Here is a 23,870-nt window from a genome sequence, read left to right on the forward strand (position 1 = left end):
ACTTTGCTTTCATTTCTCTTCATAGCTTCCTCAAACTAGCACCCATCTTGTTTTGCATATGTCCACAACACTTCAGTTTTGTTACCAATGTATCACCATAAACAATGAACTCTTTAATTTTATTGAAAGCTTTAAAGTCCCCATAGCCTAGGTACTTCGTATATCTTACATTTTAAACGGGCACCGTCCTCTGAGATATTTGAAGAGCTCCATCATACTCCATATCTCCGCTGTAACCATCATAATTCTTAAAACACTAATGTTCAGTATGTCCTTCAGTGTTACCATGTCAGTCGCAGCAGTACTTAGATAAGCACTCAACATCAACAACTTTTCCCTTCTCCAGAGAAGTAGCACTTAAAACACCATTCATTGCCAGGTCCCATCAAGTGCAACCGCAATGTCCCTGGTTCCACTAATACTAACAGGTTCTTCTACTGCACGTTTCATAGTTGCTTTAGACACAACTGTCAAGGCGCCTGAAAGTATTTTTATGTACTTGCTGAACCTCTGGGAGGAGGAGGAGGGAGGTCCAGCAGACCACAAAACGTTTGAGCAGTCTTTTTTTCCTTTTCCTATTGCACGCATTGCATACACTAACTTCAAATTTACATCATACGAATTATGCACAATGTTCGAAGTAATTTTGGAGCTAGATGTATTGCAGGATCTACACAGAACAACTAATTTTGACGCTAAACACTTCCTGCTACTTTGTTGTTCAGTTATTTCCTGACAGACTCCAACATCACATTGTTTACATTTCGCCACTTCCTTTATCAAAGAAGACAGGATGCCCACACTAACAACAACAAATCCACTACAAGCAGTGCCATTGTTAACACAAAAATTTGAATCACCAGGTGGTGTGCCATGTGGGAGTTTCTTCCCTGAAGAACTGATGCATAGGTTAGTTTCAGAAGTGTGGCTTCCTTTGTCTGTGAACTGGTTACCACGGAAATTCCTTTCATTGAATTTCTTGATGCAAGGCATAGTTCGTATTTATTGCACAGTAAAGGATATGTACTTCCACAAACATAGGTAGTACTTGGGCAACAAAAATTCAGTAACACGTTAACAAACTGCTTCAGCGAAACAAAAATAAATGCTAGAAAAGACAATCATTTACAGACACTGGAAACCTGCACTGTTACCAACATATACAATGTATCATACGTATAATCGCTGGAAACAAAGTTCACAATTCTTTCCGAAATAATACTGTTTTGTGTAACAGAAATAAAGGGAGCGTGGCGGCATAGATGACCGTTTATTTGTTATATAGATCATTTTTGAGTTAAAACCCTATAACGTATATATCAATGTAATTAGGAAAGACTATAGAATTTAATAAAGTTATGAAAAATTTCGATTTTTCCCTCACCATTTATAAGTACACTGAGGTGACGAAGGTCTTGGGATAACTGCTAATACCAAGTCGGACTTTGTTTTCCCCGGCAGCAGCTCGACCTGGCATGGATTCAACAAGTCGTTGGAAGTCCCCTGCAGAAATATTGAGCGATGCTTCTTCTACAGCCGTCCATAACTGCGCAAGTGTTGCCAGTACACGAGCTTGTGGACGAACTGACCTCTCGATTGTGTCTCATAAATGTTAGATGGGATACATGTCGGGCGGTCTGGGTTCTAATTGTCCACAATGTACTTCAAACCAGTCGCGAAGAATTGTGTCCCAGTCACTTGGCGCATTGTCATCCATAAAAAATCAATCGTTGTTTGGAAAGTTCATTAATCGCTGCAAATAATTACCAACTAGCCGATCATAGCCATTTCCAGCCAATGATAAGGTCAGTTGGATCAGAGGACCCAGTCCGTTCCATGTAAATACAGCGCACACCATTGTGGTACAACCGTGACCAGGTTGCACAGTGCCTCGTTGACAACTTGGGCGCACGGCTCCGCGGGCTGTGAGTAACACTCGAACCCCGCCATCGGCTGTCTCCAAGGGGACGTCGGGACCCGTATGACCAGAGGCCAGGGCTTTTCCGGCACTCGCGTCGGTCGTCTGCTATCACAGCGCACTAACGCCAAATTTCGCCTCACTGCCATAACAAATACTTTCTTCGCACGTCCCACGTTGATTTCTGCGGTTATTTCACGCAGTGTTGTTGTCTGTTAGCACTGACAACTCTACGCAATCGCCGCTGCTCTAGGCCGTTAAGTGAAGGCCGTCGGCCGCTGCGTTGTCTGTGATGAGAGGTGATGCCTGAAATTCTGTATTCTCGGCACGCTCTTGACACTGTGGATCTCGGAATATTGAATTCCCTAACGATTTGCGAAATGGAATGCCCCATGCGTGTAAGCTCCAACTACCATTCCGCGTTCAGAATCTGTTAAGTCTCATCGTGCGGCCATAATCACGACGGAAACCTTTCCACTTGAACCACCTGAGTAAAAATGACACCTCTGCCAGCGCACCGCCCTTTTATAGCTTGTGTACGCGATACTACCGCCATCTGTATATGTGAGGATCTCTGCCCACATTTGTGTCATGTCACTGTACTCGTAAGTCGCTGTACAGTGCACGGTTAAAGGTATTTCGAACCAGTGTCAGCGACTTCTTTCCTTTTACATTCACATATTGAACTAGGAAAATGCGTCAGTTTATATTCCCCAGCGAGCTTCTTAGGCGTTACCTGATCACTAGTCGAGATGTTCCATAGAGGCAGCAGAAATATAGGATTCTTCCTCGAATACGGCTTCTCTAGCACGTTAGTGAATGCGCTCGATGCCCACCCCGCCGCTTACCCGAGAACAACACCAAACACTGGAGCAGTACTCCAGAACCGGTCGTACTAGCGCCTTGTATGCGATATCTTTTACATATTCCCTACTCATTTCGAGTAACCTTTAACAGATCTGTATCTTCCATTCCTCTTTCTCTATACTGAATTCATGCGGTTGCCCCATTTGGTATTACTTGTTAGAAGGGCAAACCCGCCCTAATGTCGCTCTCTGACACAGTCGAAACTTCGCAGAGGCAAAGAAGGATGAAAATAAAGGGACACCTGTTTTCACGTAACTGCCGTCACTCGCTAATTTCCGAGAAAATGAGAATCAAAATTTTGGCCCTGCTTTATCAGTACGCGCACGCGGCCTCAAACTAAGCGAGCTGGTAGTGTAGTCGCGAAGAGTGTACTTACGTATTTGTGTGTGTGTGTGTGTGTGTGTGTGTGTGTGTGTGTGTGTGTGTGTGTGTGTGTGTGTGAAATCTTATGGGACTTAACTGCTAAGGTCATCAGTCCCTAAGCTTACACACTACGTAACCTAAATTATCCTAAGGACAAACACACACACACACACCCATGCCCGAGGGAGGACTCGAACCTCCTCCGGGTCCAGCCGCACAGTCCATCACTGAATTTTTGTGCCCCATGTTCAAAGACAACCTCATGGTTTCCTTATTTTTATTGTCGCAGAAACGTGTGACATTAATACTGGCAAAAGAAGTCGTTTCAAATCTAAGTTAAAAACAGATTTTATCATTAGAAATGTAATATAATGTTAAATACGAAAATTAACAGTAATTAAATAAGACAAACGCATAATTTTAGTATTTCAGTTTTTGGTTTGATAATTACTTTTAGAGTTCCGAAGCATCAATGCGTTCCCGACGGTGACACCTAACATAAAAACAATGAAACGATAAATATTCGCGGCACTACAAAGGAACGTGCGAAGGCACACACAGTCACATCTTTCAGAGTTTAATATCAATAGCGGAAGCAACCCCGTTAACGTTGCCAAATACTTCGCAAACTGAAGGTAATTTCGCGGAAAAACCAAACATATCGAAGCATTTTCTCACAAGCAGGAGTCTAAAATTGATTATGGACCAGGGCGTGTATTTTAACCACGTCGCTTCTACTTGAGATTTTGTTTTGCTGCGAGTGAGAACAGGACACTTGCCTAGTTGGCGGATGCAGTTACTGCTTGACCTGTCGGTAAAAGTATACGTCTGTGGGTTAACAGAACGGCGGTATTACTTTCAATGAGCATGTCGGTATTCTGGTTTCATCAACAAACAATCCAACGTATAAATATGGATCGTTTTGCCCACCCCACGTGTCAGTAATGTACAGAAACGGCTCCATTTTTACGCAATTACGTTTTCTTGAAGTCTCCCTGTTCTTGAGGTGGAAAGCACAAAAAAGAGTTGTTAAGGGGTTCGGGTTTAGATGTTTAGCCTTATTACGGTTTGTGCCTAGTTCCTTCAGAGCACCGTCAAGAATGAGTTCTGCCTATTAAAACTTTTCACCTTGAGAGCCCAAGGCAACAAGGTCGGCACAGATAAAACCTCATGCTTTGTCAGGAAGTGGCTGGTCATTTCTATTAACAGTAACGGAGCCACAACGCTTCCTTAAGACAGACGATTTTTCTGGATTCTGCACTTCCTATTCAGAAGCATCTATTACTTGTAATGATACTCAACATTGTTTGGAGAAGTGTTAACACGTCTTGCAACTAGAAAGCTATTTTGTGGAATAGAGATGATATTTCATTTTGAGTATAGTCTCTTACAGTACATATTTTACAAATCGTATAAAACTTTACGAGTGTTAACCAATCAACCCACTACACTAAGAACGGATGAATATCGATTTAAAATATTTTTCTAACTCGTTAATTATTAGATGTTCAAAATAATTCTTCACTCAGTTTGATTCATCAGCAACGGCTATTTTTGAACAAAAAAGTAACGTCGTACCGTACAGAAATAGTAAACTCATTATTTCGGGGATTAACAGGTGTGAGAAAATATATTTACCACTGTTTCATCTACCTTGCGATTATTCATATACGTGAAAACATATAACCATTATCTTTAACGCGCAAAAAGTTATGAAGTGCTCATAATATTTACTACAAATTTTTGCTTTTTGTGAAGAACATATACTAACTGAAAAACATCGCAACACCAAAAAATAATTACTATAGAGTAATGAAATTTCGGGAATACACGTGTATCGGTAATATATTTAAGTGATTAACATTGCAAGATCACAGGTTAATGTAAGCGCGATATAAGCCGTTGCAAGTGTGAAATGCTGGTACATTACGCCAGAACAATAACAACAAGCAGGCAAACGTGCGTGCATTGTGTTGTACAAGCGCCGTATGTCAGTGTGTAGGATGGAGTCGCATGGCTGTTGCACTCGGTCGATCAATAGAGGGAAGCTTAAAGCTTCTAGAATGAAATTTTCACTCTACAGCGGAGTGTGCGCTGATATGAAACTTCCTGGCAGATTAAAACTGTGTGCCCGACCGAGACTCGAACTCGGGACCTTTGCCTTTCGCGGGCAAGTGCTCTACCAACTGAGCTACCCAAGCACGACTCATGCAATATCCTTTCTTTCAGGAGTGCTAGTTCTGCGAGGTTCACAGGAGAGCTTCTGTGAAGTTTGGAAGGTACGAGACGAGGTACTGGCGGAATTAAAGCTGTGAGGACGGGGTGTGAGTCGTGCTTGGGTAGCTCAGTTGGTAGAGCACTTGCCCGCGAAAGGCAAAGGTCCCGAGTTCGAGTCTCGGTCGGGCACACAGTTTTAATCTGCCAGGAAGTTTCAAGCTTAATGCTGTTTGTGGATGATGCTGGAGTTTTCGTCTGATGACGCCCAGTATGTGCTGGACTGGAGACAGATCTGGTGATCAAGCAGGCCAAAACAACATGTCGACACTCTGTAGAGCTCGTTGGGTTAAAACAGCGGTATGTAGACGAGCAATATCGTGTTGGAAAAAGAAACCTGGAATGCTGTTCGGCCGAGCGGTTCTAGGCACTACAATCTGGAACCGCGCGACCGCTACGGTCGCAGGTTCGAATCCTGCCTCGGGCATGAATGTGTGTGATGTCTTTAGGTTAGTCAGGTTTAAGTAGTTCTAAGTTCTAGGCGACTGATGACCTCAGAAGTTAAATCCCATAGTTCTCATAGCCATTTGAACCATTTGAATGCTGTTCATGAATGGCAACACAACAGGTTGAATTATCAGACTGACGTGCTGTGAGAGCGTGTAATAACCACGGGAGCACTCCTGCTGTCGTACGAAACTGCACTCCAGACCGTAGCTCCGGGTGTAGGTCCAGTGTGTGTAGCACGCAGACAAGCTGGTTGCAGGCCCTCTGCTCGACTCCTCCTAACCAACACGCTGCCATCACTGGCACCGAGAGAGAACCAGCTTTCATCAGGAAACACGACAGACGTACACCCTGCTCTCCAATGAGCTCTCGCTTGAGCCCACTAAAGTCGCAAATGGCGGCGGTTTTGCGATAAGTGGAATACACGCTACAGTGTGCCAGACTCGGAATTGGCCCTGAAGGAACTCCTTTGTAACAGTTAATTGTTTCACAGTGGTGCCAACTGCTGCTGCAGATGCAGTGTGATGTGCCGGAGCCATACGCTGAACACGTAACTAACGACGAGGTACTGGATAGAAGGGATGAGGAAAGAAATTTGTCGTACAAGCCGACTAGAAGAAGAGATCGGCTGATACGACACGTTCTGAGACATCAAGGGATCACCAATTTAGTACAGGAGGGAATCGTGGGGGTTAAAAATTGTAGATGGTGACCAAGAGACGAATACAGTGAGAGCAGATACAGAAGGATGTAGGTTGGAGTAGTTATTCGGAGATGAAAAGGCTTGCACAGGATGGAGTAACATGGAGACATGCATCTAACCATCTTCGGACTAAAGACTACAACGACAACGACAAGCTAAACGGAAAGTGTATGGTAAAAACTGTGAGGGAAGACAGAGATTGGGAACATCCAACGGATAACTCAGAACATACGGTGCGAGTGCTAATCTGGGATGGAGAAGTGTGCGCAAGAGAGGAGTTTGAGGCGGGCTTCACCAATGGAGTCATAAGGCCGATCATTCACAAAAAAAAGCTAAACGTAGCAACAACAGCGGCAGTCTCGTCACGGGGAAGTCTGACTTTGCTTCTGGTTCAGATTGCTCCAGGGTAATCCGTGTCGCACAGTCCTGTCAATTAACGGGCGGTATGCCGGTCTGACGAATGGGACGCCAACGCAGGAGGGACGAGAAAACGCAGCACTGCGGACAGCGGAATGTGTCTCGCACCCAGACTGATGCCCTTCGTTAGTTTGCCGGCGTGACGGTAATGCGGAGCTGCAAGTTTGGAGCCGTCGCCGCTGTTAGTGCGGTGCTGCTCTGATAAGCGGCCTGCTTGTCCTGTTACGCAATGCGGGAAGCTTGTTTGGCTCTAAACTCCAACGCTAGAATACAGACGCGGTAAACGCTGCGTGGTAGAATGTTCTGTGAACAACATGCTACGACAGTTTCAACCAGTGAATAAAGCAGAGCGAATCCCCTTGTCCTCACTGCAGAATCATTCTCTCTCTCTCTCTCTCTCTCTCTGTCTCTCTCTCTCTCTCTCTCTCTCTCTCTCTCTCACACACACACACACACACACACACACACACACACACACACACGGCTTGCAGGAAAGCCATACACCAAGGTGACAAGCTGGCGGTAGTATGGCGTACACGGGGTATAAAAGGGCAGTGAAATTGGCGCAGCTGTCACTTGTAGTCATGTGATTCTTGTGAAAAGCTATCCGACGTGATTGTGGCCGCGCAACGGAAATTAATAGACTTTGAACATGGAATGGTAGTGGGAGCCAGACGCACGGGACATTCCGTTTCGGATATCGTTAGGCAATTCAATATTCCGAGCTTCACAATGTCAAGCGTTCGCTTACAATACCAAAACTGAGGCATTACCTCTCACCACGGACAACGAAGTGGCCGACCGCTTTCACTTAACGACCGAGAGCAGCAGCGTCTGCGTAGGGTTGTCAGTGCTAAAAGGCAAGCAACACTCCGTAAAGTAACTGCGGAATCGAATGTAGGACGTATGTGTGCGTTAGGACACTGGCGAAATTTGGCATTAATGGTGTACGCTGTCAGAAGACAGACGCGAGTGCCTTTGCTAACAGCACGACATCGCCTGCAGCGCCAGTCCTGTGTTCGTGACCGTATCGGCTGGACCCTAGAAGATTGGAAAACCGCGGCCTGGTCAGATGAGTTCCGATTCTAGTTGGTAACAGCTGACGGTAGGACGAAATTTTTGCGGGTAACAGTGAACCGTGTCACCGGACCACGGTTGCTCGCGACTGCCTCGGAGAACATTCTGGACAATTCAAGTGAGTGATTTGGCCAGCCAGATCGCCCGACATGGATCACATCTAATGTTGATGGGACGTAGTGGAGACGTCAGCCGGTGCAGAAAATGCTGCTTCGGCAGTGCTTTCGCAACTATGGACGGCTGTAGAGGCAGCGCGGCTCGATATTTCTGCTGGGGACTTCCAACGACTTGCTGCGTCGACGCCAGGTCGGGTTGCCGCAGTACGCTGGGCGACAGGACGTCCGACACGATAGCAGGAGGCGTCCCGTGAGTTTTGACAGCTGAGTGTATTCCCGAGTGAGGCCATTTCAGACTCGGAGAAACTACTTCTACGAATTACTACAGTCGGCACTTGCTCCTTCCAGCCTCCATAACCGGGATTTCTCGACAACCTCCTGCACACAGTCTCGCTAAGTCGAAGAAATACTACGCGTTGTGGCACGATCGGATAAATCGAATCGATTGTCACGACAGACTGCCCCGCAGACACACAGAGATTCGAAACGAGCAGCTGTGTAACGCTCAGTAATTCGAATCGTTCCAGTTGATCAGATAATTATTTCGTCATTCAGCTCTTCGTAAAACACCTTTGATTTCTCAACAAAGCATTACTTTTACACTACAAAATTCAGTTGAAAGAATGACTTCAAAGGAGAAGTGTTTGACTGTCTCAGAAAAGAAACAAGTTACTGAGGCCGTGGAAAGTGGAGTGAAAAAAAAAAAGATAGAGGATGTAGCGAAAACTTTAGAGACTCCGTCATCGACGCTACAGACAAACTTGAAGCAGGAAGATAGCTTTGCTCGATAAGTATCGTAGTGGAAGAGGAAACGGACCCGGCGAGATGACTTGCTGTGTCTTGAACAGCGCTGATTTAAATAATTTGGTCAAAGTAGACGGCAAAACGTAACTGTCACAAGTTGCGTAATGGAAAGCCTGCTGTTTTCTGTTAGTACGCCACAAATACTGGGTTTCTCACTAACTGTAAAAAGGTGTCTAACTTCGGTTTTAAGATGATTTGTGGTGAAAATAAGAACACTGATGACACCTCGTTTAGCACGAAAACATTCTGCATTCTTTTGTAAAGAAAGACGTATGTTGTTGTTATTACAATGCCATTGTACTCTTGTTTCTACTTTTTCCTGTTCCTAACTCGATAAGTCAAACTTCAATTAAAACAAACTCTCAGTTACTTGAAATTTTTGTTAGTTCCCTTGAACTTCGAACTATCGATATTCGACTACACGTTAAAATTTAATTCCCCTACGTGTTAAGGTGTTCTCGTAAAAGAAGCAGATAAATGCTCTCGCCGGTATGGACCCATGAACACAATTACTCAAAAATCTTTAGGTCCACTAAAAAATGAATTTGAAGAATGTTACTGAAGACGTGAAAATCGACTTTGACGGGCGAATTTTGATCATCATCTAATCATATCCGTGAGCCTATTTCGCCATTTTTGATATTGCTGACTGACGTAATTATAGAGAAAAGTGTTGTCGGCCCAGAGCTTTCCGTTGTATCTCTGTATTTTTACCCCCACTGCTTTAACAGTGATAGAGCCTTTTCATGAAGTGATTGTTCGTTACACTTTCTATGCACGTGCTGTTGCTTCTGCTTCTTCTACTATTGTTTAACCACTAAAGTATTGTTTATAGCTAATTCATTCAGTTTGTTAGCTTCTAGGTCAATTAAAATAGCGACATCCCTTGTTGTTTCATTCGCTGTACCTTCTAAAATCTAAATCTAATACTGTCTGTTTATCCCATATTCTAACAGTCTTCATAATCTGTCAGAACCGCTAAATATCTAAGGACATCCATTTGAAGCTATGCTCTACTTTTGTGCTCTTTGCTGGAATGTCTTCTATGTAGCCTCGTTATAGTTTCTAATTTATGATTACAGTTCCATATTACAGCTGAAGACGATGATTGGAAGGACAATAAAAGAAGTAAACTGAAAATTAAAAATATAAAGTTTCTTTCGTAGATTGAATAGGATTTCAGATCCAACATGCAGATGTTGGAAAGGAAAGTTTATAATGAGTGTAAATTACCATTTTCGCTTCTGGCAGTGAGACTTTGACTTTTGGTGTGAAAACTATAGAACACCTAAGGATTGTTCAGAGAGCAATGACGCCAGGTATGTCGTGAAGTACAAGGGCAACAGACAAAGAAAAAAAAAGTGGAACACCCAGTAGTGGAGGAGGAAACTAAATAAAACTTGACATGATGTGAAGGTATGTCATGTTATTGCAGTGACTACAAAAACGAGTCAAATTTACAGAGAAGTTGGTAGCATTAGCCTACTTATCCGTACGTAGCACCTCTTCTGGCGTGGGTGTATGCACCGATTGAGTTGCGAAAGGTGTCATACAAATGTTGTGTTCTCTCCTGCAACTGGTCCTTTATGTCCTTTATGTCCTGCACGCCGGCACTGGGGTAGAGTTGACATTCCAGCTGGTCCCACAGGCCTCATATCGGGGACACATCTTGGCATCTTTCTGGCCACAGTTGCACGTCCGCAACATCACTGAGACAGTCCAGACACGTGCTGTGTGTGGATGAATATGGGGTCTATTGAAAAATGGCAGCGCGATATTGTCACGTGACAGGCATCATACGAGGACGCAACACATGAAGTAGGATGTTCGTGGCGTATTGTTGGGTGCATCGATCAATGCCACACGAAGTCATACGTGCTGGCACACTACTGTGCCTCTCTAAAACACTGGAAGCGTGGGACCTCCCTCCAGATCGCCGACATACTCGCTGATGAAGGTCATTTGGGGTGGTGCAGAACCACGGTTGATCGGTCATAATGGGACCCCGTTCATCACCAGTCTATGCGTGCCTGTCACAGCACCACTCCAGGCGCAGCTGTCTGTGCTATGTTAACGGCAGCCTACTCGTGGGAGGGTGATTCTCTACTTCTGCTGCTGCTGGTGGTCTCTGACCAACGGCGAAGGATGGCACAGAATGTTGCACGGAGTCCATTACTTGCTTTTGGGTTGCAGGCGCAGATATGAAGGGGTTGCGGTGTGCTTCGTGCACAGCAGGACGAGTCTCCCGCATTGTGGTCGGCAGTGGTCGACCGGTAGCTTGGCGCCGAGTGCGCCTGCCCCTGACGTTCCCGTGCACCCAACCGTCGGGCCGCTGCCCCGTGTGAATGCCGCGCAGATCCGGATGTTGCGCGATTTGAGCAGCCTGCAGACTGGAGACCCACAATGAGGCCGGCCCCTTTCTGACTCAGTCAGGTGCTGATAACGCTACCTCACAGGCGTACGCGGGTGTCGTTCAGTGACCACTCAACATCTGACACTTTTCATCAGACCTGGTAATAACACTAGACTCTGGTGGCCGTTCTACCTGTGACGGGGAATTGCAACTCTTAATCATTTACATGCCCGCCGATAAAGTTTACGTGTGACAAGTTAGACTGATATCCGACCACATCATCTGGATGCTTCACTTCTTTCTCCAGGCATAGTAGAGGAGGGCAGTTCTTTGCTGGAGTCGAAGAGATGAGAAAGGACGGAGACGAAGGTCTAATAGAAGGTGGATAGATGACATTAGGAAAAATGCAGGAGAAATTTGGTCGCACATAGTTGAAATGGTAATGCGTGGAAAATATGAGGAGTTCTTAATCCAGCAGTGGATGTAGAGTGGATAGTGATGTTGGTGATAGACGAAAACGAGTGGCACGGGGGTGGAGGCAGTGAAGTCCGTTTCGAAAGTAGTGTGAATCATATGTTTGCTAGCCTCTCAGATTCAGTTTTCCGCTGTTCCGATAAATCGTCTAGGGACACGTGAGTTAGTGTAAGCACACGGGACAATGTATTGGTCACCCCTGTTAAAAGATCACAGTGGTCGCGTTAGAGCACCGTGTCTGATGTACAAATGGTACCAGAGCGTCATGTCATCCTCCACCGATGTGATACGTCGGGACAGTGGAGTTGTGTGTGTGTGTGTGTGTGTGTGTGTGTGTGTGTGTGTGTGTGTGTTGGTTGCTGTTTCGACGCGGGTTGTTCGACGTGTCTACAAAGAACGATGAAGTAGACAACACGGCCTTACAATAGTGGTCGTAAAAAGAGCCTAACTGACAGGGATCGGAGACCAGTGTCACCATTTGTCGATGACGGTTTCAAATTTGAGAGAAAGTGCTACTGGGATCGAAAGTAGGATCATCTCGACCACTTTCCGAGCGAGCATAGTAACGGTAACTGCATGCAATGGCAATTTGGAGTCCGCTACTTTGCATAAGGTGCGCTTGTGTCCCAAACTGTGCGACAGTATCTTTATAGGGCAATCTCGTGTATATGTGCTCTCGTCGGCGAGCAAAATGCGACAGCTATACATTATGCCCGCACCTGGATACGAACGCATTATTCTTTTGGTTTAAGTAATCAATCCCCACATTCCCTAAGGCAAGAGCCTCTACATTCTATCAACAGTAACAGTGGGCTTGCATACTTGTTATGAAGTCAACGACGATTCCTTATGTGAAGGGGCAGAAGCAACAGTCTATGTATAAAGAATTTAACCATGCATCTGTTTTGGTAAAGTATTTCAGACAGAGTTCATGTATCCCTTGATATTTTATGTCATCCCTTACTTCGCGTGTGTAGGATACCGCAGTAATATGTGTTATGTCTGGTAAGGAAATTTTATGTACTGTGTCCATTTGCATTTATCCTGCAAGCTCTCCCAGTTAGTCAGAAACAAGAGCTGTATTTTAAAAGGAATCCTAGTGGATGAGAGGGGCCGAATTGAGAGTGGATGAGAGGGAGGAGAAGTGGGCGGTGGGAGCGAGCGACCGGAGGGGGGAGGGGGGGGGGGGTCCTCTAACAGCAGAGTGCTTTCCTGCGCGGCTCCGGACGCGATCGTGTGACCTCCACGACCCTTGACCTTTGGTCGCTTCCCAGGGCTCGCGTGTGTCTGCGTCTCTGGAGTAAAAGGGCCTGCTGATGTGTCTTCCATCTTCCGTGATTCGGCGTCCTCACTCAAATCTGTAGCGCATCTGGTGTCAGCACTTTCACGCGACACTGCCACGTATACCTTTATACAGTTACTCACTAACAAGGTGGTTTGGTGTCTGTCGTTTCTTTTAACAACTGCCATCTACCGGCTAGTGGTACCAAATGTAATGGTTTCCAGCGAACGGCTTACTGAAACATGTACAGTAGTGGAGGTGAGTGACTAAATGGGTTAAGTGTCGGATAACATCCTGAAAGGTTTGAGTTTCAATCTGCAGTCGGTGGTAGGTGTTTTTTTTTTTCTAATGCTTACCGTTTCTTTTGCTTCTAGCAGTGATTTTAGATGTTGAAAAAACGGCAGGTAGCAACGTAGTTGGCAGTCGACGTCTAGGTGTGGCTGCCCTTGAAACTGACTGGTTGCCGTACGGCCCCACAACCAGGAGTGACGGCCTGGGGCGCTGTTTCTTCTCGCAGCAGGACCCCTGTGGTCATAACCCGCGGTATGCCTCACAGCACAGCGGTACGTCGACGTGTTCTACGCCACGTTTCGTTGTCTTTCACGGCGAGCCTTCCCGGGCTAACATTACAGCAAGGCAGTGCCCACCCACATGGGGCGAGAGTTGGCCTCGTGCTGGCCAAACCGTACCCTGGCCAGCAGGGTCTCTGGATCTCTCCTTAACTGAGAACGCTTGGCGGATTATGGACAAGACACTGAAACCAGCTAGGGAATCTGACCATCTACTGCGCCAATTAGACAGCATTTGGTACGATATCCAAGCATTTATTTCTACATCTACATGATTACTCTCCAATTCACATTTAAGTGCTTGGCAGAGGCTTCATCGAACCACAATCATACTATCTCTCTACCATTCCACTTCCGAACAGCGCGCCGGAAAAACGACCACCGAAACCTTTCTGTTCGAGCTCTGATTTCTCTTATCTTATTTTGATGATCATTCCTACCTATGTAGGTTGGGCTCAACAAAATATTTTCGTATTCGGAAGAGAAAGTTGGTGACTGAAATTTCGTAAATAGATCTCGCCGCGACGAAAAACGTCTTTGCTTTAATGACTTCCATCCCAACTCGCGTAACATATCTGCCACACTCTCTCCCCTATTACGTGATAATACAAAACGAGCTGCCCTTTTTTGCACCCTTTCGATGTCCTCCGTCAATCCCACCTGGTAAGGATCCCACACCGCGCAGCAATATTTTAACAGAGGACGAACGAGTGTAGTGTAAGCTGTCTCTTTAGTGGACTTGTTGCATCTTCTAAGTGTCCTGCCAATGAAACGCAACCTTTGGCTCGCCTTCCCCACAATATTATCTATGTGGTCTTTCCAACTGAAGTTGTTGGCAATTTTAACACCCAGGTATTTAGTTGAATTTACAGCCTTGAGAATTCCACTGTTTATCGAGTAATCGAATTCCAACGGATTTCTTTTGGAACTCGTGTGGATCACCTCACACTTTCCGTTATTTAGCGTCAACCGCCACCTGCCACACCATACAGCAATCTTTTCTAAATCGCTTTGCAACTGATACTGGTCTTCGGATGACCTTACTAGATGGTAAATTACAGCATCATCTGCGAACAACCTAAGAGAACTGCTCAGATTGTCACCCAGGCCATTAATACAGATCAGGAACAGCAGAGGTCCCAGGACGCTTCCCTGGGGAACACCTGATATCACTTCAATTTCACTCGATGATTTGCCGTCTATTTCTACGAACTGCGACCTTCCTGACAGGAAATCACGAATCCAGTCACACAACTGAGACGATACCCCATAGGCCCGCAGCTTGGTTAGAAGTCGCTTGTGAGGAACGGTATCAAAAGCTTTCCGGAAATCCAGAAACACGAACTCAACTTGAGATCCCCTGTCGATAGGGGCAATTACTTCGTGCGAATAAAGAGCTAGCTGCGTTGCACAAGAACGATGTTTTCTGAAACCATGCTGATTACGTATCAATAGATCGTTCTCTTCGAGGTGATTCAAAATGTTTGAATACAGTATACGCTCCAAAATACTACTGCAAACCGACGTTAATGATATAGGTCTGTAGTTCGATGGATTACTCCTACTACCCTTCTTAAACACTGGTGCGACCTGCGCAATTTTCCAATCTGGAGGTACAGATCTATCGGTGAGCGAGCGGTTGTATATGATTGCTAAGTAGGGAGCTATTGTATCAGCGTAATCTGAAAGGAACCTAATCGGTATACAATCTGGACCTGAAGACTTTCCCGTATCAAGCGATTTGAGTTGCTTCGCAACCCCTAAGGTATCTACTTCTAAGAAACTCATGCTAGCAGCTGTTCGTGTTTCAAATTTTTGGAATATTCCATTCATCTTCCCTGGTGAAGGAATTTCGGAAAACTGCGTTCAATAACTCCGCTTTAGCGGCACAGTTGTCGGTAACAGTACCATCGGCACTGCCCAGCGAAGGTATTGACTGCGTCTTGCCGCTTGTGTACTTTGCCTATTTCTCTGTACATTCATATAATATCTACAGATTTCCGTCCTATTCGTATAATTTCTTCGGGTGCGTCGTTTTTTCATTGTATTTACTGTACAGGCCCAAAGGAAAGTTTAGATCTCATTGCCGGCCGGTGTGGCCGAGCGGTTCTAGGCGCTTCAGTCTGGAACCGCGCGACCGCTGCGGTCGCAGGTTCGAATCCTGCCTCGGGTATGGATGTGTTTGATGTCCTTAGATTAGTTGGGTTTAAGTAGTTCTAAGTTCTAGGGGACTGATGACCTCAGATGTTATGTCCCATAGTGCTCAGAGCCATTTGAACCAATTTGTTTGGATCTCATTTCTTATCGGAGTGCCCTTTAGCGTCCAGATGCTGCCTCTTAGATTGCTCTATCAGACGGTATGTTATCTCGTAATTTAAACTCTACTTGCCGCGCTGTTCACAAAAGTTCGCATGCTGTGTAAGTGCCATTTAGGACTGAGTTCAGCGTAGCCGCAAGACGTTATGGACGAAAGTGCAAATCTTCAGTTCTTATTATTGTTAGCTGCCAGTTGCTTAGTCATTATCTTGATGGCAAGAGAAACTTACAAATTACGGTCAAAATGTAACGCACCACTCACTATACCAAGCTAACCAAAAGCGATAATAAATAAAACATTTATAATTACAACTATAGTTCCATTACAACATAAGCTACACTTAATATTTGTTTCCTATTTCAGGTAATCCAACGTGAATGATAAGCGTAACTGTACAACGCGATCGTAAAGTGATTGCATGCCATTCAAAGGCAGGTATAAACGAGTTACATCGATTCACAGTGAGTTGTTCGCAGTCTTATGGCGTTAGTGGATTTAGGGCATTTGGTGTGGTGGCGGCAGCATCTAGGAACAGAAAGGTTCAGGTAGACTTTCAACCGTCAATATGCGATATAAAACCGCGTTAGACATAAATAAACTCGTTCGAAATGGAGACAGATAATGGAATACATAAATAAGGCGAAAGAATTTATGACTTATGCTATAGCAAATTAAAAACACAGATGCAGAAAAAGCTGTGTTCTACTGATCTCAGAAGGAAGACGACGTCAGCCTGGAAGAACGAGTGCGGTGTCAATCTACGAAGTTCATGTGGTGATCATCATTTCTTGTGAAATGATTTTCATTTGGGTACTGAGAGCAAGAGGTGGTCGGTAAATTGAGGCATCTGAGATTTGTGCGTCGAAAGAAGCAATACTTGCGAAGTGGCCTAATAAAATGGTCAGTGTTATTTTGGAATTAGATTTTTTTTTTCATCTAATTTATTGAGAGTAGTACGACCATTACCAAAGAATAATTATGTTTATTGAGACAAACTGCTGCGTATTTCAAGAATAAAGGAGTCAGATCTAGAAGTAAAAGACATCAAATTACTTCACGATTACGCGAGATAGCATGCTGCGCACAGGACAATTCAGGAGGTTGCTCAGTGGGGATGTAAAGTGATAACGCACACCCATCTCGCTTAGCCCATAGGATCTCTGTTCCTGCGGAGCACAGAAGATACATTTGCGTAAAATTCAGTTTAGCTATGACGAGCTTACTGTGTTTGCGAACAGTGTCACAACGACCAATCCCAAGAATTCATCGGACAAATCTGTGTGTAGTACATTTAACAATATGTATCGCTTGTCTCAAACCTTTTAGAGTCAAAGTGATAGAGACTGCAGATAATACTAAACAGGGTATTTTGATATAAGGAAACAAATGGACAGAAATGAATATTCCAGGCGATACGAGGGCTAGACTCAGCGATGGGTGTGAAGCTCGTGTTGGTAGGCTGCCTGTGTTTAGTAACAGATAACTGCCTGACGCATCCACACCACTGACGCTTCCTTGAAGAACAACGCAGAGACGTCTGTAATGTGCTCACTTCGCAGTTGACCACAGATTACTGTTTATGACTGGTTGTCGAATAAGAAGCATTTGTCCTTAGAGACATTTGCAAATATGTGTTTAATTTGTTACGCGGCAGGGTATATTTCACGGAAAACTGAACAACAGGTGTTATCCTAACTGGAAGAAATTTACCTCCGGGGTTAGAAACTTAACGAAAACTGGGTCGTTCAATCCACAGAGAGCAGCCAAACTTCTCACCAAAGAATCGTGTGAGTAGACAGTGTAGGATCGGTGGCAGGGGAAGGTGGGGAATGAAGACTGTTCAATGAGCTCCCGTCAACTTGTCTCTGAAATACGCCGTTTGGAGAATTCGGTGTAGAGAGTATTGGTGAAGCAGAAATTACACACACATCCTAAACAACGTGAACCCAGAGTTCACTTCCGTCTGATTATGTCGTAAGGCATCTATCTAGACTGGTAATCGCTATTTTAATCATTTACTATGAGATGTTGTTTTTGTAAAGTATAAGTCGCTCATGTAAATAAAAGGTTAAATATATTGCAACCTCGTTTACCCGGCCCTCATTATTTCCAATTTTTTTTTTAATATTCTGAAAGTAATAGCGACAGAAATCGACGACGATAACCGCCGTAGCGTCAGTTAACAAGTTAAGATTGAGATGTGCAGTAATTTTTTGGCCCCGTTGGTCGCGACCGTAAAAAGACATCAGTGAAAGAGAGAGAGAGAGAGAGAGAGAGAGAGAGAGAGAGAGAGAGAGAGAGAGAGATAGCATGTTAATGTCCACGGAAAAAAATTTAGATGTAATGCGTAGCATGGACAGAAGAAAATTGTTGGAAAACAATTTGGTGTTGGAACTTAAACGGCGTCTGTCTGGACGTATAACCGAAAAGAAATTGAAGACTTTCGTTTATATGTGGTGATGTAGGACAGTTTGCCGAGTCAAAAACCATGGTGTGGAAAAATCTATAATCAGCCTTTTGCGAATCCAATGACGCAGGCTGAGCGCTGAATAAAAAAAAGATGGTGAAAATGTCGACCCGTCGCACAGTTTGTTTGAAGCACTTACAAACATTTCAGGATGCTCAGATAGAGCTGCAAATGACTGACTGCGAAATGACAAGGACAGTGTGGTTTCGGATGGAATTATCGGCGTTTCTTCGTCTGCAGATACTGACGATAGTGATGGTGGCTTACCCGACGAAGTTCTCAACTGTCTGAAGACATTATGGCACATGCAGAGGCGACAACACAGCTGTACAAAGTAATGCTTTATTCGGAAAGCCAAGCAGAAACGAGTTCGGCCGAACTAATGATGGTGAAACGCTTGGGTGATCTCGCTGAACGGTGAGATATGAATCCAGTTAAAAAGAAACTCACTGATTATTTAAGTGTACAAAAACACTGTTTTTTAACATAGCGTCAAAATTTATGAAAAATGTGTGTTTTGTGCGTTACGTGAAAATAAATAGAACATGTGTGATATCAGATCATGCGGATGATCCACCTAGTACAGATAGACCAGTTTCCACTGTATTCGTTTCCGACCATTTGTTCGTCATTCAGATACTCAGTTTAGAATCCTTTATCATGTACACGTATATAATTGCAGTGTAAAAGGTTTGCGATATACTGTATTGAATCATATCCCAAGGGAACCACACGGCCGCTGCTTCTACAGTTGCTGAGCTGCAGTGGAATTTAACGTTAATTCTTTTTGCGACCTTCGTATATTTTCTCCACTGCTTTTGATATCTTAAAATAATGTAAACCACCTCTGTATACTTTCTTGGCCTTGTCTCACTGGCACATTGTATGCATATCGTATCAGGAGTGCCTTTACTGCTACAAACTTTGTAGTTTATACAAGTTAAACAAGTGTACCTTGAACAGAGCCGTTAGCTTTATCTCATTCAAGAGAATGTTGATGCCCAGTTACCTCTGATAGTTACATACTTACTGTTGTAAAGTAGCCTCAATATATTCTACATTCCTTCAGTTTATTGAGAAATAATTTTTACTGCGCTGCCTTTGTTTTTACTTCGTCCCAGCCGTCCTGTGTTGCTCGAGGATTCAGCTTCCGTGTCATTTCTTTGCCTTTCGTGTTTGTCAACCAGTCGCATAAACCGGAATGTAATGCCGGTTTCTCCCGTCCTTTTTAACAGCCCGTAGAAGTTGCTCAATTTTCTTGGCTACGTGTATTTATGCACGTCTAACAGGCTCTTTTTTTCTGTAATTTCTCAAGCTTGTGCTTTAGCCAGTCGGTTGAGCTTCTTAATCTACTTACAAGGGAACCTCCCCATCGCACCCCCCTCAGATTTAGTTATAATTTGGCACAGTGGATAGGCCTTGAAAAACTGTACGCAGATCAGCCGAGAAAACAGGAAGAAGTTGTGTGGAACTATGAAAAGATAAGCAAAATATACAAACTGAGTAGTCCATGGGCAACATATGCAACATCAAGGCATATTTGGGCACAGGAGCGCCGTGGTCCCGTGGTTAGTGTGGGCAGCTGCGGAGTGAAAGGTCCTTGGTTCAAGTCTACCCTTGAGCGAAAAGTTTACTTACTTTGTTTTTGCAAGTTATGATCTGTCCGTTCGTTCATTGACGTCTCTATTCACTGTAATAAGTTTAGGGCCTGTGTTTTGCGACGGCACCGCAAAACCGTGCGATTAGTAGACGAAAGGACGTGCCTCTCCAATGGGAACCGAAAACATTTGATCCAGGAAAACACGTCTGATATATTCTATACAACGCTGGCGACGGCATGTGCGTTACATGACAGGAATATGTTGTCGACCCGCCTAACTTGCACATTTGGCGAATGGGTAAAAAGATTCTTCTACCTTGCCCGATTTAGGTTTTCTTGTGGATGTGATAATCACTCCCAAAAAAGTGATGAAAACATAAGAGTGTGTCACATAAACTGCAACAAATGAATGCAACAGTTTCACAGTCGCACAGTTTTCTCTGTGCTCTGTCAAAACATATGTTTTTAACGTTTTCAAATTTTTCCCTGTGTAGACCGTCAAATCCTGCATATGTCCAAGCAAATCTGAACACGTCCTGGAATTTTGGAGAGCGAAATTGATTGTGTGAGTGCCTGAACTCTAATAATTGTCTGAAAATAAAAATTAAAACTTTTTACTGGAGGGAAGACTTGAACCAAGGACCCCTAGGTCCGTGGCTGTTTACGCTAACCACGGGACCACGGTGCTGCTGGGCTCACACTGTCCTTGGTGTTGCATATGTTGCCCACGGACTACTCAGTTTGTATATTTTGCTTATTTTTTTCATAGTTCCACACAACTTCTGTTTTCTCGATTGATCTGTCTTCAGTTTTTCAAGGCCTATACACTGTGCCAACTTATAACTAAATCTGAGGGCGGTGCGATGGGGAGGTTCCCTTGTTAGTATCTTTGTCCCACCCTTCTTACCTTCACTTACACTTGATCACCAAAACCTTCATGTTCTGAACCGTGTTAACCATGTCTACAGAGAGTCATAAATTCTCACTTCTTAATAAAGACGGCTTTTAAAATCGCTGTTGCAGGTGACAGCATTAATTTCCAACAAGGAATGAGTTTAGTGATTGGTCGGTGTTGATCTGTTATTCACGGCATTCTTTTTTAAATCCACCCAACACTGAGCCTTAAAAAGTGAAAACCTGTGTAGGTACAGATCGTTCGAAGTCCCAGAATCTAAATGGTTTGATTCGTTGAATAGCTTGGGTAGTTTCATCAGGTAGCTCTATAAACAAATTTAATTCTGAATAATTGAAAGAATGAAAAACATTAAATTACTACAGTCTTGGTGTAACTTTCTGGCAGATTAAAACCGTGTGCCACAGCGGAACTCGAACCAAGTAAGAATCCCCTAGAATGTGGTTCAGTCAGCTCTCCGGAATATCCTTTCTTCCAGGAGTACTAGGCACGCAAAGTATGCACGATGACTTCTGTGGAGTTTGGAAGGTAGGGGAGAGCTACTGGCAGAAGAAAAGCTCTGCTGAGCCGTGCTTAGATAGCTCAGGCGGTAGAGGGCTTCCCAATGAAAGGCAAAGATCGGTCCGGCGTACAGTTATAATCTGGCAGGGAGTTTCATACCAGGGCGCGCACACCACTGCACAGTGAAAAGGCGTTCTTAAAATGCAATAGTTATATTGCGGAACAAAATTCTTTGCCATTCTCTGTGTGTTTGAAACCGCTTGCATGCGGTAGATTGGCCTCAGTTTAAAAACTGGCAACATTTGTTAAAACTTTATAGTTCAGTAGAGTTTAAGTAGTAAACAATTTAGCAGATGTCGTTACCGATATTTGAACCGATGACCAACGAAGCTCTTTGCTGGATTCCGAGAGCTAAGAAAAGACAGAGGCAACGAGACAATAGAAGGCGGGCAGACGACTTAACACAATATGTTGGAACAACTATAATGTTTACAGGTGAATACCGCAATGAATGACAACATCCAGAGGAGGCGTGTATCTGACAGCAGCTGTCAAATGGATGACGACGTCGTCGACGACTTCATTCAAACGGCAGAAGACGCATCTAATCTAGGTGTGTCATCGTCCATGCTATACGCCGTTTCTAATGGTCAAGATTACCACCCATGGGGTGAAGTGACGACCAGATCAGATTCGCGGCACATACGAACACCAGCAGTCGTTTCCCACGGGGAATATCTGATGTAGGCGACGGTTGGGCATGATGCACTTACCGTTCGTATCTCGGTGGCCATGCTTTGATCTGCCTCAAGACCTGTTGGTGTGATAGTTAGCGAGACGAGGTGACCTGACGAAGGATTCGCCCGTCCTAATTGATGACAGAGGACGAGTCCTTCCGTTACTCTCGTGATGTTGCGTCTGCCCGATGACGAATTCTAAAGCAAAGCATTTCGGGATTTCCTCTGCTCATCTTCCTCGTAATTTTCTGTACCTAAACGGTGGTCTCAATAGACTTGATGTTAACTACATGTGACTGAGCATTTCTGTGTTGCCTTCTGTAAAGTCATGTGTATCTGTGACTGAAAATAATAAGTTTATAAGGGGAATTTTTTGTGACAGTGAGGACGATGATTTCCGTGTATTCTCTATAGTTGTTTAAAATGCAAATAATTGTGCTAGGAATAGATCTAGCAGAAATTTCTACGAATAGAAATCTCCTACTTGTACAGCTAAATGCGCAGCGCTGTGTGCTGCGGGAATAGGACAGGTGTTCCGGGACAGATCCGCATTCTGGAGTGGTGTTTAGCGCCGAACGCCCCACGAATATGATTTTCAGGCATCCATCGTGACCCATTTAGGCAGATGACGGGCTGAGTACCCATCCCCGGGTCAGAAGCACGAATACCGAAGTCACGTGGCGCTGTGGACTCAGCCGCCAGTAGGAGGAAATAGCACGGCGCGGCTGGTTCTCCTCCACCGGCTGCTTCCTAGAAGCGATAAGTCGCCGCCACTCTGCAGCAGCTGTTTTAAAGTTGAGGCGCTGCATCCCAAGGTCCAAGGCTTCCCACGTAAACGATGCTTCAGCGGCAGAATAAACTGCTTAAAAAGTTTTGCACCACTACCGTGTCTGCAAACGTGTGTGGATTTGCATTCATTGGAAGCGCAGAAAGAAGAATAAATCTTACGAAACTAAATAAAATAAATTTACGGCGAAATAAAAGGGGAAAGGATGCCCATAGTGAAGGCGGTCTGTCCGCAAGTGCGGATCTTTGAAATCAAAATCTGCTGCAGCGTAAAATTCAACAGCCTGTTACATAGTAATGTGCTTAGGTCCTCCTTGCTATGCTGTCCAAAACATGGTAAAGACATTGGTGACCATAACTGCGGCGGCGGCGGCATTCCTGAGATTATCCACTACGAGAGAACGTTTCTGCGACGACGCCCTGCGTGTTTCAATTGGGCTGAAGCGTGTTCATGTCACTAAGATAGTGCAGGCCACACGTTTCGGTTGATTACTGATTCTCGAATGGAGGGATTCACAATACGGACACAGTGTGCTTGTGCATTATTGTCTTATAAGAACAACATGTCACGGAAATATTTCCTTTATGTGTCGACAATAGATTGGGGATTCTTTTGTAATAATGCACGGCTATCAAATTGTCCACAACAGCGATGAGAGGCCTCCGAAAATGGTACGTGGTACTGGCCAAGAACGTCACTCACCCAGCCGTCTACTAAAATAAAACCGTTAGGTGGCTTACCTGTGACAAGCATTATTACTTGCCCGCCTCCGCTCTCTTCTACGACGATCTTAAGGCGTCAGACGAATCGTGCAGTTATTATTGTTCAAGAGAAAGTGACGCCACTGGTGCACTTTCCATTCTACGTACTCCCTGGCCGACCCT

General features: G+C 44.5%; 1 protein-coding gene across 1 annotated transcript in view; it reads right to left on the minus strand.

The window, feature by feature from the left end:
* The window catches only part of LOC124545956 (glucose dehydrogenase [FAD, quinone]-like), a 114,274-nt gene extending 92,018 nt beyond the window's left edge, over positions 1-22,256 (minus strand). Inside the window, exon 1 of the mRNA XM_047124919.1 lies at positions 22,236-22,256. Within this exon, the coding sequence (XP_046980875.1) occupies positions 22,236-22,256 (21 nt within the window). The remainder of the gene's footprint in view (positions 1-22,235) is intronic.
* Between the last annotated feature and the right edge of the window lie 1,614 nt (positions 22,257-23,870).

The sequence above is a fragment of the Schistocerca americana genome, chromosome 8 (assembly GCF_021461395.2).
Source record: "Schistocerca americana isolate TAMUIC-IGC-003095 chromosome 8, iqSchAmer2.1, whole genome shotgun sequence".
Taxonomy (NCBI): domain Eukaryota; kingdom Metazoa; phylum Arthropoda; class Insecta; order Orthoptera; family Acrididae; genus Schistocerca; species Schistocerca americana.